A 17,297-nucleotide genomic window follows, 5' to 3' on the forward strand; every position below is an offset into this window, starting at 1 on the left:
TTTTCACTTTATACATTTTTCTCTTTAATTCTAATAACCTTTGACCGTACGGATTTTGACATTACAACAATACTGAGGTCAAAGTTCATATTCTTTTTGCCTTTCGATTATGGTTCTTGTTTGAACCTTTCGCTCCATCTTCTCTGTTCTTTAGTTTCTCTTCTTTGTTTTTCTCGCTCTCACTGTTCTTTCCCGTATTCTCCGTTTCAACCCCCCTCTGTTTGTCTCTCTGTAGGGAGGAGGGACAGTGTGTGGAGGGCATCATGGAGATCTTTGACATGCTGCTCGCTGCCACCTCTCGGTTTCGTGAGCTGAAGCTTCAGCGGGAGGAGTATGTCTGTCTAAAGGCCATGATCCTCCTCAACTCCAGTGAGTCTCTATGACACAGACAAAACTAAGTTTGAACTTGATTCCCTCTGAGATAGATGAGTTTTTACCAGGAAAAAAAAAGTTTGTCTCTTTGCTCTTTTGTAACTGAAACCATAATCTGGACCTAAGTGGGTCAATGACATTTGGTAAAACAAATGTCATCAGAACAAATACCATCCTAATTATTACAAGTGTCATGATGTAGGTTAATGTGTCTTTTCACTTAAAGCAAAGACATTTAATTAAAATCATTCTTTAAATCACTGTATCCAAATATTTATCTCTGTATATGTACAATTTTCTACCCTTTTTGTTAGTCCGTTAGCTGCAGTTCCGGGATATCTGGGTTATCATATCTCCTTTAAATTTTGTGCAAAGTTCATCCATAACATGCAAAGAATATGAAAAGCAAATTTTTTTGCTCACAGCTCTTAAACTCAGAAGCTTTAGAGTACAAAAATTGACACTGATTTAGTGCTGTCTCACTGAAAACCATGCTTTAGAGAATGGTTCTCCCAAAACTTAAGGTACTGATGTAGAGAGACTCAACATATTTAATATACATATTATACTTCAGGAAATACTTCCGAACTTGTAACATATAAGCTGTTGGCCACAAAAAGACACATCATGATGTTTTACTCTCACAAATGATCTTTGTCATTTGTTGGTAAAAAAAAAGACTGTATATTAACATGGACGGAACAACAGCAACATGGACGTGAAGCAAAAACATTGAGAGCTCCCCCCTCCCTTTGCAGTTAGGCAGCCTCAGTGCCCAGTACACTGTCTGGTTGCTTTTAAGTTTTCTAGTATTTCATTGATTTAAAGTTCTGTCTGAGTCAACCTCACAATAAAATCCATTTTACAACTATATCAATGACCTTTTAAAGTACTGTACTCCAGGGTTACACTGTCTTCCATGTGATTTCATTAAAAGTGATCCTCCCACAAGGTTGGATCAGCTGAACTTTCAGCTTGTTTGAATAAGATTTTGGATGAAATGACCTGTGAAGATGGACTTTATTGTTTTTAGCCTTTCATGTGTTCCCAGCGGTCACTGTGTCCTCTCCCAGTACCCTTCAAACCCCCCCTACTCCCCACCCCCCACCCATCACCAGCGGCAGACATTGTACAGGTTTCATCGAGGTGATCGACCTCTCTGCGTGTCCTTGCAAAGTTTAACAAAGTTCCTCCCTTACACCATCACACGCACACACGCACACACGCACACACTCATACACACACACTGAATCTTTTCCAGACTCTGTTCTCTCTGTTGACTCGCCTCGGCTGCAGCTGGAGCGAAAAAAAGAACAAATTGTGAAAGAAGTGAAATCGAGTCAGAGAAGTCAAAGCGAACGTGGAGGGAATTTAAGGATTAAAAAATTGGACGGAGGGAACGTCAGGGTTCAGTCTGTCTGGGCGTACAGTTTGATGTACTGCTTCCCCTCTCTACTGCCTCCTAAGGTTAAATCTGGAAAGTCCATCAAGATGTCATTACGGCTTATTCAGCTTTAAAACCAGATGTTGAAGTGATTTTAACAGTTTATTCAAGAAACATTGCAAATGGATTTAAACTGACTTAATGTCAGGAGTTGGATGGAAACATAGATAGTCGCAGTTATATTAAGAGGACAGGAAATGCCAACAAGCATTGAATACATGTTACTGACTGAGGGCCAATAAATAAATACATTAAAATCAGTGTTCACCTTGTTACACAAGGTAGCAGAAATTTAAACAACTTTGGACCAAAACTTCCTGTTAAATATTTGATATTTGGCGAAAAGGTAACTGCATTAAAGCTTGTAACATTGTTTTGAAGATGTCCAACAGGGCTATGAGCAGTCGTCTTTTATGGCAAGAGACGGATAAATTGCACAAATAGCCCAACCAACAAGATGCACGATGTAAAACGGTGCCACACTGTGTATCCTAAGACAAAAAACTTTGAATAACTGATGGGAAGCAGTTTGGAAAACCAGTTTGCCTAAAAAAGTGTAATAGATAGTTTGCGAGTTGCATCTGCGTTTGAAGGGTTTGGGCCGATGATTAACACGTGAAACGAGATTAAAAACTTGTGTAGGGTGACAAAAAGCTTAGAAAAATTCAGTGACTTTTAAAAACTTTAAAAAGCTGTCTGTTCTTCAATGCGTGCAACCCTTTTTATTAAAAAGGTTATTCAGTTATTTTAATCAAGAGTTCAAAAATAAATATTTTTAATACTATATTATAATTTGTGTCACATTTTGAAAAGAGAAAATAAACATTGTTTTATCAGTAATTTAAAAAAAATGAACATTAAGGGAAATCAAAGGAAAATTTATATTTTGCATTTATGTTGTCAGGGAAATGCAATAAAAATATTAATTAAAAACTTGACTTTAATGTCATGTCTTTAAAAACATTAAAAATCCTGATATTGTATTTTGAACCCAATATTGTTACTGTATTGTATTGTAAGATGAGTGTATAATAACATCCCTACTGTCCGATTCAGAAGTTTAAAACTACAAAGAAAAAGCTTCTGTTTTTACAGGATTGTTATCACATTCAAGCTTCAGTCTGCTGTGTCATATGAAGCATTGTTAGTAGTCTTGGTTAAAGTATGTCATTATGTTTGCTGATTCTCAGACTGCGTATGATGAAGATGAACATCTTTTTGTGTTTCAGATCTGTGTACGAGCTCCCCGCAGACAGCAGAGGAGCAGGAGAGCAGGAACAAGCTGTTGCGTCTGCTGGACTCTGTGATTGATGCTCTCGTCTGGGCCATTTCCAAACTGGGCTTGTCGACCCAGCAGCAGACTCTGCGCCTCGGACACCTCACCATGCTGCTCTCCCACATCCGCCACGTCAGGTAGAGACGGCAATAAAACATGTAAACTTCTTCAGAGATTACAGAGAAGAGAATGGAAAATCAACACGTACTCCTAGACATTTATAAAACGTCCAACTTTATTTCTTCTAAATCTACATTATTTATCAGTTCACTTTAACAAACATGTACTGTACATGAATCAATGCTCATTCTTAACAGGTGTTTGTGTACTTACATGTGAGTAAGCACTAAAAATTAGGACAGTTAAAAGTTCCTGTCAAAGCGTCTTTGAGTATTTAGAAAAGCGCTATATAAATCAAATTTATTATTACTATTATTATTATTATTATTATTATTAATAATAATAATAATAATAATAATAAAAAGATCACTTCTTGAATGATGGACACATCCAGGAAATATGTTTCATTCACTTTAAAGAGAATCAATACAAACTTTGTATTTATAATATAATATTTTAGTGACGATAAAACTTTATCATCACTTTCAAAAGAACCAAAAGAGCATAAAAGTCTTTCACATGGAGATACACAAAAACAGAATGCTTTTTAAAAGTAATAACAAAAATTATCCAGCTCCAAGCAACTAAACAGATTAAAAAAAATAAAATAAAAAATAAACATTTTTAAAGACTTAGATCTAAATACATTTTTTACTTTTTTAAGTCATGCAGATTGTGTTTCCACTAAATGTCTAAATCTTTGGTGATCCTAACTGGGTCAGGTTCAGTCTATAAATAAAAAGCCATGCTCAAATATTACTATTAAATATTTACTGTTTATTATAGTAATTTCTATCTAAAGATAAACTTTATTGATAACTCATTGGGGGAAATTTGTTGTTATATGTTACAACTGCTCAAAAAACAGGAATTTAATTAGCAAAAATAGTCAATCAATTAAGTGAAGGGAGCATGAATAACATGGTTATTAATAAGGATGTTCATTTGGATTAAAACCTGACTCTTAAGCTTACATTTTAATATTTCCTTCGTTGTCAAAGTCAGTTCACCTGCAAAAGTCATCAAAATTTTTATTTTTGACGTTCATGAATGTTTCATCATACATTACAAAAAATATAGGATATGGTAATTTATTGAGATCAAACAACAAATCAGTCTAATATTGGATGATAATGTGGGACATTCAATCATCTTTTTTTAAGATACTTGCTGGCCTTTAGCCTTTATTAGAGAGGAAAGAGAGACAGGGAATATTGGGTGGACAGAGTGGGGGATGACATGGAGCAAAGTGGTCAATGTCGGATTCGAACCCTTGCAACAAGGACTATAGTCATACAGTGTTTGACATAACCGCGTGGCTAGCTGCTTTGAATCTTAGAATAAAGCCTAAAACAATGGCCAAAACTGTAAGGATTTTTTTGAAACCGTTTTTTTCTAACCAAATTACATGACATATGAATCACTCTTTGAAATCTTCCCTCTCTGTTCAGTAACAAAGGCATGGACCATCTGTCCACCATGAAGAGGAAGAACGTGGTGCTGGTGTACGACCTCCTCTTGGAGATGCTTGATGCCAACACATCCAGCAGCAGCAGCAGCCAATCATCATCCTCACCGAGTTCTGACATGTACTCTGACCAGCACCAATACCCACAACATCTGTCAAATCTGCAGCCGGGATCTGACCAGCCCACCGCTGACCACAGCAATGTATCTGCACATGGAGCTGCTGAAGGCCAGATCCTGGATGAACAGCTCCAGGCTCTGCCCCTCCAGTCCCCTCCTCTGTTCCAGAGTCACATGGTCATGGACAGAAATGAGTAAGTGAAGAAATTAGGGAGGAATGACTGCAAGATTGTAGAAGTGAACATTGTAGCAAGGTGTGAAAATATAGAACAAAGGAAAGAAAGAAAAGGGGAAGGAGGCTTTAGGAAGCAAGGGAAAAAGGAAAAATTTAAAAAACAATGAAAGAAAGAAAGTACTCAGGAAATGAATAAGGAAATACAACTTGTAAGAAGGACAAAGAGAAAGAGAAAGGCAGGTGTTAAGAATAAAAGGAAAAGGGTATGGAAGAAAAAAGCAAAGGATGAAGAAAAGTCCAATTAATGGTCACGTATTCTGCAAAATACGCTTAACCATGTTTTTCAGATACCACCAGTTCTGCCCTCTGAGTCTGCCTTCTCACTGTAAACAGTAAAAAGCCCATGGCATGTATCCAGAGGGGCGAGGTCAGACACAGCTCATTTACATTTAAAGCTACAGACACAAAAACAGCCTGTTCTGATCAGGGTTGAAATAGAGGGATTTATATGAATGCTAAAATACAGAATCTGAGTGGATTTTAAGCTAAAAACTTCACAGAGATGTTTTGGGGAGCTCTGAGACTTATTTACACTGGTTAAAAAGGAGTACAATATGCAACCTTTAACAAAAATATATTTAGGGAATAATGAGTCCAGTGCCTGATGTTAAAAAGTTGTATAGAACATAAACTTTTAAAAATCACTTGTGTAATGTTCACGTGTACTTGTTTGAGTAAATAGTTGTTTTATCTTTCCTCACAGTTACATCCATCCACAGCACTGGTCAATGGATACAGAAGATGCAGCTCCATCAGTGGAATCAATGCACTACATCATCCCTGACCGAGTTGTCATGGAAACTGCTCTGGAAGTGGCAGGAATTTAAGAGACAAACTGAAATTGAACCTTAATGGTTTTTCCATCCTCCCCAAAGATTGAGAAAATAAAATGAAAAAAGGATAAAAACATGAAACAAAGTGCCATTGTGAGGTAAAGTTTTCTTTTTCTTGTTGAGATGTTTTTAGTCTTGAAAAGATGTTTTGGATCGATTGTATATTTTGCGTGCGTTAATATTTCTTGTGAATGTGCACTACAGTTGGTGTTCTTAAGGACATCGCTGAACCTCTGCCAGTCAGTTGGAGCTCTCTTTTGATAAACAGTATTTGTATCTCGTTTTTCACCTTGATGTAACATCCAGAACAATCTTCAAGCCATCTGCAATGACTTACAGGAATGTGCATGTAGTCAACACAGTGAAAATCATTTACCCTAAAGGGTTAATAGTCATGTAGCTTATGTCATATAATGGTGTTTATTTCCTTCACTTCTACCGTATACCTTAGTGTTCTATCAGTGCCTGTTCGTCAAGGATTTTTTTCTACTGTCTTGTGTCAGTGGAGTCAGATGCAGCAGTTTGTGGCCTTTTAACAATTGACTGTTAATATAAGCTGTAATCTTTCTGTTCATCTGGTTAAACATAAATTGGATTTACATGATACTTAAGTGGCACACATCTGTTCTTAGTTTACACTTTGCCCCAGCAAATTGTAAAATTTATATAATTGTACTACTGTAAAATATAAACATAAACATTATTTGCTACATTTTAACCGGCTTACTTTGCTATGCAAGCCATATTTTAACAGCAAGGGCTTGAAAGCTAATATCCTATGCCAAAGTTGACATTGGCTACTGAATGTTAGCATGTTTTGCAAATTGACACTACTTGGCACTAGCGAAACAGAAATTGTGTACGTTCTAGAGAATATCTACTTTAAGTGCAAGGCACCTTAAAAAAATGAAACAATCTGACAGTAATGACATATGCTAAAGTTAAAAATAATTTATCCTTTATTAATCCCGCAAGGGGAAATAATATACATTTACAGCTATATTTAAGTCTGTGACATGATGTTTGTAACACTAATGACTGAATTATGTCAGATAAAGATGTACTTTTGAGTTTGCAAGTAAAACTGCTAAATGTTAGCATGCCAATGTGTTTTGACCTGGCAGCATCTCTTTGTAGTAAAACAAGCTAACTTGCAAAATGCATGATTAGCCTAGCTTTTGAATTTCTTCAAACTGCTTCAAAAAAGCTTTAATTTTTTTAATTTTATAACAACTGATTAGGACACATTCAGCTAATGCTCAAAGGCCATTTTTAAAGATAGTGAGCACATTCTTTAATGGAATTTAATGAAGTTTAGGGCTATACAGTAGAGCCAGCTTCTATAAGGTTAAAAAGTACCTTTTTAGTTTGTTTTGGTTCAGCTTGCACTTGAAGTTTATTAGCATATTTCAGCCAAGTAACAGCAAATGAAAATATCATCAGTAAATTGATCGATTTTAATGCACTTCCCTGATATGGATAACTCATAAAGAGGGCGGAAAATTAACTACGGAGAACTCGCCTTTTCTTATCCTTGGCTTAACAGACATGGAGAATAGTTGGCTAAATCCTTAAAAACATTATTTAACAACAGCTGATATGGTGATTTCTTTTGTTCTAGAATCCAGGTAAATACATTTTAAAAAACCTTTTTAAAAAGGGGTCAAACAAGCTGCAACAGAAAAAGTTTTGGAAAATTGGATACAAAGCCCCTAATGCATCATTTAGGTCCTCTTTTTATGTCCACCTCCGAGCTGTGCCACTTTTCTACCAGTGTTAATCCAACTTTAGTCCCGGATAATCCTACCACTGCTAATATACAAATACTTGTTCACTGTCCTTTCTTTCTTGATGTCTGTAGCTGGTATATGCATGCACACACACATACACAAACACATCTAAATCTGATGCTGAAAATATTTCTCTGTCTGTTTTGTACCAAACATACGTCTGCCCTTGTTAAAGTTTTTGCCTGTCAGCTCTTTCCCTTACCCAAAGATACAGTAAACATTGAGTCACAAATCATTGCAAACACGGTTTATTGTCAATCAAAAATGACAAACTTTACATGCCATAAAAAAAGTTCACAAAATAAATCAAACTCTACACACTTTTTCTTGTTTCTTTGTGTTCTTCTGGCCCTCTTAAGTGTGAGGCTGACATGATGTACAAATAAGGATAAAACACTTGAGCTTCAAATCAAATCATACAGTCGGTTTAAAACTGCATTAAGCGACTTTTATTCATTGATACATCAAATGAAATTGTTAACAAAACCACTACAGACTAGCTTTAGGGCTTGTTCCCCCTGGAATTTTGTCCCAGCAGAAAAGTGCTTGCTGTGTGCTCAGGAGCTTGGATGAAGCGCTTGTGCAGTTCCCAAGTTCAAACTTGTATATGTATGTAGCTCCCAAGCTCAAATTGTGTATGGATGTATGGATAGATGGATGCATGTATGTAATGTATGGATGGATGCATGGATGGATGTATAGATTTATGTAGAGATGGATAGATGCCCAAGCACTACATTTAATGGATGGGATGGATGGATGGATTTAGTACTTACCAAGCTCTAAATGTTTGCCTGCCAGATACAGTAAACATTGAGTCATAAATCATGGCAAACACTGTTTATTGTCAATCAAAAATGACAAACTATACATCCCATAAATAGTTCACAAAATAAATCAAACTTTACACACTTTTTTCTTGTTTGTTCCTGTTCTTCTGGCCTTCTTGAGTGTGAGGCTGAGATTATGTACAAATAAGGATAAAACACTTTCAAATCAAATCATACAGTCGGTTAGCGTTGAGGATCAATACTATCAACAAAGCAAATAACGTACAGTTAATGATCTTTGATTGTGCATGTGCACAGCTACATTCAGAGCCCAAAGGGAAACTTACATTCACATTCCACTCCAAGTCTGACCTGTTACACAAGTCCTTCAACTGTATGACTGAAGAGTTTGAAATCAGCGTTCAGGTTAGTATAAATTGTTTTTTTTTAATTATTTTTCATCCAACCTGTGTGTTATACCAACAGGGCCTCCCTCCAGCTTGGACAGCATTGGGTAAGTCATTAACAACATACAATTAATCCTAGAGGGGATAGTTAAAGTCCTATAAATATGTTTTATTACAGGAAAAGATGTTGTACTAAAATGGCAGTTTGATATTTGTTTGCTGCTGTAAATCTCGTTTGCTCCCTTCTTATATTGCTACATTAAACTGTACAAAATAGCAGCCTTTAAAACTGCATTAGGGGACATTTATTAATTGATGTATTGAGTTAAACTGAATGTTACCAGAGTCACTGAGAATAGACGCCTAAGCCCTGTAGCTTTACAGAAATCTTGGTTTCTGTTAGCCAGCATGTTTGCTTTTACAGCTGCATTTGATTCACATCTTCGATCATATTTGCTGCAAGCAAAATTGACATCGGACACAAATAGGCGTTGCTACATGTGTACGCTTAATAGCAAAGAAAGAAGTTAGATACTAGCTTAACAGAAGAACACAGGTAATTGTAATGCTACATTATTTAAACCAGCTGATTAGCTATTGGTTTAAAATGTATGCTTCTTAGTGTGTTTGTACTATTTTCGCCCCCTGGTGGTCAAGAATCTCCTAATGCAGCTTTAATGTAAGGGCTTTAATGCCTGAACTTTTCGATTCAGTGATTTACTAAATTATAAGTGACCTTTTCAAAAACACTGGCCATAAATTTGACATAATCATAAGAAAATATCTCATTTAAACATCTCAGAAAAGGGAGTGCCAAAATACACTGCAACTAACCTGTATGGCTTTGAAAGCCACAAACAACTTACAAAATAAAAGCATTTCAAACTATTGCCCTTTATAAATTACTTCTTTAGGTTTCAGTGCCACACTCAAAAAGTCATATGCAGATACAATAATTTAACTTTTTCTTTCCTTGTTTGCCCTTTTTATATACAAAATTCAACAGCAAAACCATTAAAAGTACATTATTCATAAAGTTCTGCTGGTTCTGTTGGCTACAGAAAGGCATGTCTTCAGATATTTCAGTGTCATCCTTTTTTTTTTAAAGTCATATTTTACAGATCTTTATATTTTAAATACTTCTCAATCAAACAACAAACAACTTTCCTGTACAAAATGTGCTATCAACAAGTGGCTGCCTTTATGAAAAATTGCTGCAGTGGTTAAAAAATGGCGAGTGTACTCTTTATTACTTGGTGCTTTGGTAATAACTGTCCGTTGTCCTTCAAACTGGATTCCATGGACTAAAGTGAAATTAGAAGCATTGAAATATTTGTGAATTTTAAAATAAATCTTCAGACTTTTTTGTGTCGAAGACGAGGACGTTAGATGGAAAATCTACATAGAAAAATGGCAAAACTTTAACTAACCAGTGATATGGCTTCTTGTTTTAGAATTTTTGAATTCCATAAACAATAAATACATTTTAAATACATCCATAAACTTAGTGAAGAAAACACGCATGATGAGGCCTTCTGACATAAAAGGCAGTGCATCTTTTTCTTACATGGAAGGTAGAAGCTGTATGGAACTTGCACCCTAATCTGTGAGGGGATCCATGTTAAAGTTACATTTTAAGTCCAGCAGTTTGGAGACATAGTTCTCCACTCCACCGGTGTCACGGCAGTTTTCATGTGGGCGGAGGACCGTTGGTGTACCGCAGCATGGGGTAGAAGGAGCGGGCGAAGTTATTGGACAGTGTACAGCTGTAGTCCTCCTCAGACAGAGGCACCAGGCAGGCCAGAACCAGCAGCACGAGGAAGAGCAGGTGGAGAGGGAAGGCAGCTCGAAGAACTCGATAGAAGAGAGGTCGGTGTGGTGAAGAATCCCTCCTCTCCTCCCTGGGTGGGGACAGATGCTACATGGTCAATTTTATTTTAACTTGCAAATCCCTTTTCAGTTTAATCTTAGCATTCAGGTCCACCTAATAACTTCATCAGATCCTTCAACTGCACATCACATTCTACAAATTGTGGATAATTGTGGGACAAAGTTAAAAGCTCTGGAATAAAAATAATACACTTTGACGCAACGTGACCTTTCCATGGTTTTCAAACCTAAAATAACCAGTTTCATTATTGCCTTTATTCACCCAAAAATACATAAAAAAACATGTTTGCTTGTTTTTTTTGTTTTTTGCTTGCAACGCCTCTATTGAAGTCTTTGAGATTTCCATTTAATTGAAACTTGAGCCTAGTTTAATAATAAGTATAAAACAATACACAAAGAAGGTTGCCAAGTTCTGTTGTGTAAAAGTTTACCTTCTAGTTGCTGGTAGTCCAACTGTAGCAGCCTGTAGACCCGCCTCCTCCTACGGCAACAAACAAGACGGTGATGTTAAGTTGTTCTACCTTATAAACATTTCCTCACATCTGCGTCAATAAATGTCAAAATGTTTGAAAAAGTTTCAATAGAGCCTAAACTAACCTTTGAGGTTAGCTTACATAGCTAACATGCTAATAGTATAGTAAGCTCCTTGCCGGTATTAGCATCTTATTTAGCTTCTTGTTTAAGTTTGACCCTAGTGGGGAATGACATTCACTAACCACTTAGCTATCGGCGCCCCAAAAGATATTTTTTGGAGCTGAAATGTATGTTTAAGTCTAGAAGGCTTATCTTTCATTTGTATGAGTGTAGAAAATGTTTTACTCTCTTCCATATTTTGAAGAAATATTAATTGGAACTTTACATGTAAACATTTAAAAAAAGCTTGTTAAATATGATTCATTGTTACAGATTTAATAAAGAACTTTAACACCACAATATATCAGTAAGCTGATAAATGAGTCATAATGAAACAGTTACAGGAAACATTATCTGCAGGATGAGAGCTTGTACTTTTTTTTCATCTTTGTCATGCAGGAATGTCCACAACTCTTTCTCCAGTGGTTTAAATATTTCAAGGATAGTGTTACTAAAAACCTGATTGACATGAAATTGTTCAAACTAACACACTAACCCTCTCCAAATCAAGCTTCATGTCTACACTCGTGGGGAGTCAAGGTAAAGGTGAATGTTCAGGTGTACCTTGTGCAGCAGCAGCGGAGAGCTGAGAGTTCCCAGACCGATGCTGTCCATCTCAGAGCTGGTCGAGCATGTTTCCTGAGACACACACACACACACAGCAAACAGAGCGTAAAAAATACTGACCGAGCAGGTTCAGAGTCAACAGGCTTTAAACAGCACGTTTGATAGTATTTCATTTATGTTTTATTTTGCATTCAGATGAACATCAGACACTAAACTGGTAAACTCATGTTTTGCACTTTCCTCTTTGAACGGAGGAGTCAGAAAGCCACCATGTTCATACACTGCAATGAGTAATGTCATTTTTAAGTTAGCCTGAAATCAAAGTTTGTTATTTAGATGTCTTGAGTTTTCTGTAATAATTAGCTTTATAAACTAACATTCATTCTAACTTTTGATCAGTAGTTATTGTGCGAGGGCAGATTGTGAGTAAATACCTTTAATCTGTACCAAGTACCAATATTTTGAGGACGTTTGCTGAAAGGAACCGACGCAATAATTGTAGTGAAAGCATGAATTTCTCCTTCTCTTCACCATGCAACTTGTGTTGGAGATTGTCTTATTTTTCCTCTTACATGCGCCCAATAAAATCCTTCCCCGGAATTGTTAAGTTTTTGGTATCATTTGGGGCTAAAATGCAAAAATCAGAGCGTAAAATGACTTCATAATTTTAATTATTCACTGATGTGTTTCATGATATGACTGTCTAAACTTAAAAAAAGGTGTATTTGGAAGATTGTACAATTAAAAAGGACTTAAATTAAGCTCTTTGTAGAAAATAAATTCAGCTATTGACGTTGTGGTTTTATCAACGACCAAGTATCATTTGGTGTCTTTAAATGAAACAGCTGTGACGTGCAGTGTTTAAGCTCATTAAAATGTGATTGCGTGCCTATTTACAGACTTTTGTAGTTAGGAAAAAAACAGCCACTCATCAAGTGTGTGAAAACTACACAGCAGAGCCCTCATGCAGGTTTAAGACAAACTGGACCTACCAGTCTTCCCTGCAGCGTGTGCAGGTCAGCGGCCACCTGTCGCAGCAGGAGACACAGTTTGTTGTAGATGACGTGGACCTTCTCTTTGGCCTCGATGCTGTCCTCCTCTGTGGCCTCCAGGAGGAGATGAGAGGAGATCTCCTGCAGGGAGGAGACCTGCCGCTGTCGGCCACGCAGCTCCTCCTGCAGAGCCTGGCAGCAGGGGGCAACAGAGAGCACAGGAGTCAGTACACTGGACAGGACTTGAAACTCTTCTGATCAAAAGAATGTCAATCATCTTCTGAATATGTGTGCAGATTTATTTTTGTTCCCATTTAGAGCACACCAAGGGAAATCAATGGTATCTAAACACTTAAAGGCAATGGATACATTGCTAAAAAGTTTTTTTTAAAATAGCGGTTTCCTCATTTGTTTGGGGTTTAAATGTTTGTAAAAAAAAAAAAAAAAAAAGTTTTTGTTTGTAGAAAGGCAGACAATGATGGTAAAAACATGTAACGTGTGTCTTGGTTTCAGCCGTCATTCTTTTGCTTACTGGATGGACGTGTGTGTGCATCCTGTAGGGTTGTTGACACCACTTGTGATTTCATGAAATCATATTTGTGATTTTCTTTTTTTATTGAGACGGTGAAGTTGTTTAACTAAAAGTGCTAATATGAGGACATTTTCCATAAACCAAATGATCTTTAGTATGAAGCCAGATATTTTCATGAATTTCGTCCTGTCCTTACATGTTTAAAAAAAACCTCTAAAACTCGATGGTTTGAAAAAAGCTCTTGGGTGCTATAAAACGCAATAAAAAGTACTGAATGTTGTGGGTGAAGGGATCAGTCATCTGCTCACCTTCAGCGATTTCTGGTGCACCAGCAGGACCAGGTGTGATATGGACAGGTCGTTGACATTCACAGCACTGAGTTTGTTCTCAGCCTGAGCGAGCCACAGGAGCAGAGAGTGCAGCGTCTCATGAAATTCCTGGAGAAGAAGAAGAAGAAGAAGAAGAAGAAGAAAAAAAAAGTAGGAGAAAATAAAGAAAGATTAAAACATTTTGGTCACATTTTCTGAACCACAGTGACTATAAACAGCTGATTATACTGCTTCTGTTGTTTCATTCACAGTTAATACACGAGGGTCTCCACATCTAACCTGGCACTGCATTAGCGCTGAGTGTAACCTCCTCTCCCAGCTTTCAAGGCCCCCACAGGCCTGCGTCCAGCTGTGATTGGCTGAGCTGAGAGCGTCCTGCAGCTCCCGCAACTCGGCGCTGTCGCCGCGTAGGAAGTGGCGATTGCTCAGGTTCACAGAGATCATCAGACACTTGTAGCTGTTGAAAGTCTTCTGCATCTCCTGGAGAACAGAGATGGAATAAACGTTTCAGCACACTTCATTTGAGTTGTGTTGTGTTGTTAGACGTACAGATTTATGCTCCTGTTGCTGGGTTTTTTTACCTTCAGTTTCCTGATGTTGACCTCGATGTCTCGTATGTTCGTGGACGGCGCGATCCGTTGTAGCCTCTCCAGCTCCGGCAGCACCCTGCCCAACCAGGAAGTGACATCAGAGAGGTCGGAGTTCAGCTTCTGCCACTGCTCCAGGTCCTGCTTGATGTCCGTCTCCTTGTTGAACTTTGGTGCTTGTAGCAGCTCCCAGCGCTCGATCACGCCTGCAGAGAAACAAGAGGTGTTATGAAAGACTCTTCAGATGTTGGCGGATATTTTTTTATATTGAGCCTTTTTTATCTAACGTACCTGTGCTGGTCTGTTTGTCGGCCGTGCTGCTGGTCAGCCCCGGATCATCCAGCTCTACCTCGTCATTCAGGATCAGCTTGACTCTTTTTACTGTGTTAATGCTGCCGCTGCACTCCGACATGAGCTTAGCCTGAACACACACAGAGCAGCACACAACTTTACCACCAAACACTCATGTGCTGCTATAAGGGCTGGGTTTTTATTTCTTTAGACAAGGAAACTTAAAAAGAAGTCCTTACGTAGCCCTGCTGGTGAAAGGGAGTACTGGTGGTGTGTGTGGGAGACGAGTTGAGGCCTCTGAGAATTTCTCGGGGAACTCGTTTCCTCTCTGGAGAGGCGGGCTGATGCCAGCTGGGCGGGTCGGTCACTGACTTCACTGAGAAGACAGACAAGGAAACAGTTTTTTTTTTAATAAATAAAAACTATAAATAAATAAAACACAGAAACAGAGAACAGAAATAGTATTTCACAACAAGGTTATAAGATTCATGCTGAGGTAACACGGTAATCCTCACAGATCGTTTTGTTCATGCACGAGACTAACACACCTGTCACAAACATGCAACAAGTAGGGAAGCCCTGAGAGGCAAGAGGAAAAAATAAATAAGTCTTTTCTCTAGTCAATATTATAAATCAATGTTATTTTCTGAGCAGTATTTATGATGTAATAACCAGAATAAATAAACTTATTATAAATGTTATAAAAAATGTCAATGCTCACTTTCTTTAATCACCATAAACAAAGAAGGGAACATTTTGTGATGTGACTCAGAAAAATGATCACCACATGTTTATTTTTTCTGTCGCCAATAAGACTTCCATACAGAAACACATCAACAAAACAATAATGGATTGCACGATGAAGTTCCATCCACTTCATGCAAGTTTGATGTGCTTTCATCTCGGCAATCCCTTTCTTCCATTTGAACTAAAAGTAAAAATGGGGCGGAAAATGTGAATTAGATGATGGATTGGGATGTGGGGTACAGCTGGATGAGTTTGGGGTTGCTAGGAGAAGAGATGCAGGTGCATAAGAACACAGTGAGGCAAGAACATGCAGCAGGCAGAGTGCCTACCAGAGGCTGCTCTCACTGCTCTGACAGTCGCTTTAACAAAGGACTCTGAGCTCTCTGTGACCTTCACATCTGTAAGAGAGAGTGTGGAGGTCAACAGTGTCCATCAGCGGCTCTGGAGATGATGCAGCTCTGCACAAGTTATGATGCTGTTTCAGGAATATTAAAGGATGAGATCTTTCACACTTCTTCTTCCAAAAAGAGAGGAAGACAAAGGAGATCTGCAAGGGTTAACTGAAGCCTAATTCTATCATTTAAGTGACAAGAAAAGAGTGTTTCGGCAGCCATGTTTAATATTTGACGGTAAACAAATCCGATGAAGACCAAAACCCAGAATGAGTTTTTCCATCTCCAACTTTTTTCGGAGTGTTAATGAAAAAAAAGGTTTAAAAAAAAAAAATGTTGAAACCATTAAAGAAATTTAGAAGTTAGAAAGATACACTGCAAAAACTAAAAAATATTTAATTTAATTTATTATAAGCCACATTTCCCTGACAAGTCCTGAAATACCTGAAATTATTTTGAGATACGACATTCAAAAAATGAGGCCTGATGTGCTTTTAATCAGTTTTTTTTAAATCTGCCAATAGTAAAAAAAAATAAGACATTTTCAGGCGTCTGTATAGGTTGGGAACTGGAGGGTCGCCGGTTCAAGTCCCGGTGAGGACCAAAGCATGGAACTTGTTCTGGTTGCTGGAGAGGTGCCAAGTCACTTCCCGAGTACTGCTGAGGGGCCTTTGAGCAAGACATCGAACGCCCCAGCAGCTCTGGTGTGCTCCCTGTGTGTAGGGCTGCATGTGTGTAGCGGCCTCACTCTGACATCTCTCCATTGATGCATGTTCATAGATCATGTGTGTGAGAAGCCCGACTCTCATTAACAGTTTGTTACCCTAAATTTCACTAAAGGGATTATCAAAGTGCATGCCTTATTAAACTTAACAAGTCAAATTTTCTTGCCCCATTGGCAGATTTTCTCGTAACAAGCAGCCCAGGCCTTCTGTTTCCCTTGAAATATCTTAAAATAAGAATCTAATGAGGACATCACTTTTAAAAATCTAACCCTTGGAAACATGTGAATGTATCATACAAAAACACTTCTAAAAGTATATCATAAGCTGATGAGGGGAGTAAACATTAATGTCATTAATACCTGAAAGACCGCTGAAGAAGGTGGCGTCCTCATCTTCCTCGTGTGACGATGACCCTCCCACATCGACCGTGTGATCCCACTCCAAAGGGATGGAGTCCACGCTGACGGGGGTCTCTCTCCCCGATCGCTCCAGAGGGGGCGCCAGGAGGTGACACATAGCTTGCCGTCCAGCTGAGACTCCACCTCCTGCTGGAACTTCTTCTTCGCCCTCCTTTTTCCTGCCTGACTCGCTCCAGGAGGTCCCGTTGGTCAAATCAGGCGAGTCGTCGTGGTCTGTGTCCCGGTCTGAAAGCTCTCTCTCCTCCTCCAGAATCTTAAAAACATTCAAAGGGGAAAAAAAGGATTGAGTACTTTATTCAGGAAAATTTGCTCTATTAATAACATATTATGAAATAAGCAAGTGCCTGTCGTAACCGTAG

General features: G+C 38.0%; 2 protein-coding genes across 4 annotated transcripts in view; one reads left to right on the forward strand and one right to left on the reverse strand.

The window, feature by feature from the left end:
- Positions 1 to 7,980, forward strand: part of esr2b (estrogen receptor 2b) — a 31,029-nt gene extending 23,049 nt beyond the window's left edge. For all 3 annotated transcript variants that reach the window (XM_061062794.1, XM_061062796.1, XM_061062795.1), the window contains exons 7-10: positions 236 to 369; positions 3,046 to 3,229; positions 4,664 to 4,993; positions 5,738 to 7,980. In XM_061062794.1, coding sequence (XP_060918777.1) covers positions 236 to 369; positions 3,046 to 3,229; positions 4,664 to 4,993; positions 5,738 to 5,861 — 772 coding nt within the window. In that variant the 3' untranslated portion in view covers positions 5,862 to 7,980. The remainder of the gene's footprint in view (positions 1 to 235; positions 370 to 3,045; positions 3,230 to 4,663; positions 4,994 to 5,737) is intronic.
- Positions 7,981 to 8,482: 502 nt separating this feature from the next.
- The window catches only part of syne2b (spectrin repeat containing, nuclear envelope 2b), a 136,866-nt gene continuing 128,051 nt past the window's right edge, over positions 8,483 to 17,297 (reverse strand). The window contains exons 119-129 of the mRNA XM_061063570.1: positions 16,879 to 17,191; positions 15,732 to 15,800; positions 14,895 to 15,031; positions 14,656 to 14,785; positions 14,359 to 14,570; positions 14,057 to 14,257; positions 13,757 to 13,885; positions 12,917 to 13,108; positions 11,922 to 11,996; positions 11,156 to 11,205; positions 8,483 to 10,735 (exon numbers count right to left, since the gene is read on the reverse strand). Coding sequence (XP_060919553.1) covers positions 10,525 to 10,735; positions 11,156 to 11,205; positions 11,922 to 11,996; positions 12,917 to 13,108; positions 13,757 to 13,885; positions 14,057 to 14,257; positions 14,359 to 14,570; positions 14,656 to 14,785; positions 14,895 to 15,031; positions 15,732 to 15,800; positions 16,879 to 17,191 — 1,719 coding nt within the window. The 3' untranslated portion in view covers positions 8,483 to 10,524. The remainder of the gene's footprint in view (positions 10,736 to 11,155; positions 11,206 to 11,921; positions 11,997 to 12,916; positions 13,109 to 13,756; positions 13,886 to 14,056; positions 14,258 to 14,358; positions 14,571 to 14,655; positions 14,786 to 14,894; positions 15,032 to 15,731; positions 15,801 to 16,878; positions 17,192 to 17,297) is intronic.

The sequence above is a fragment of the Labrus mixtus genome, chromosome 18, assembly GCF_963584025.1.
Source record: "Labrus mixtus chromosome 18, fLabMix1.1, whole genome shotgun sequence".
NCBI classification, from domain to species: Eukaryota; Metazoa; Chordata; class Actinopteri; order Labriformes; family Labridae; genus Labrus; species Labrus mixtus.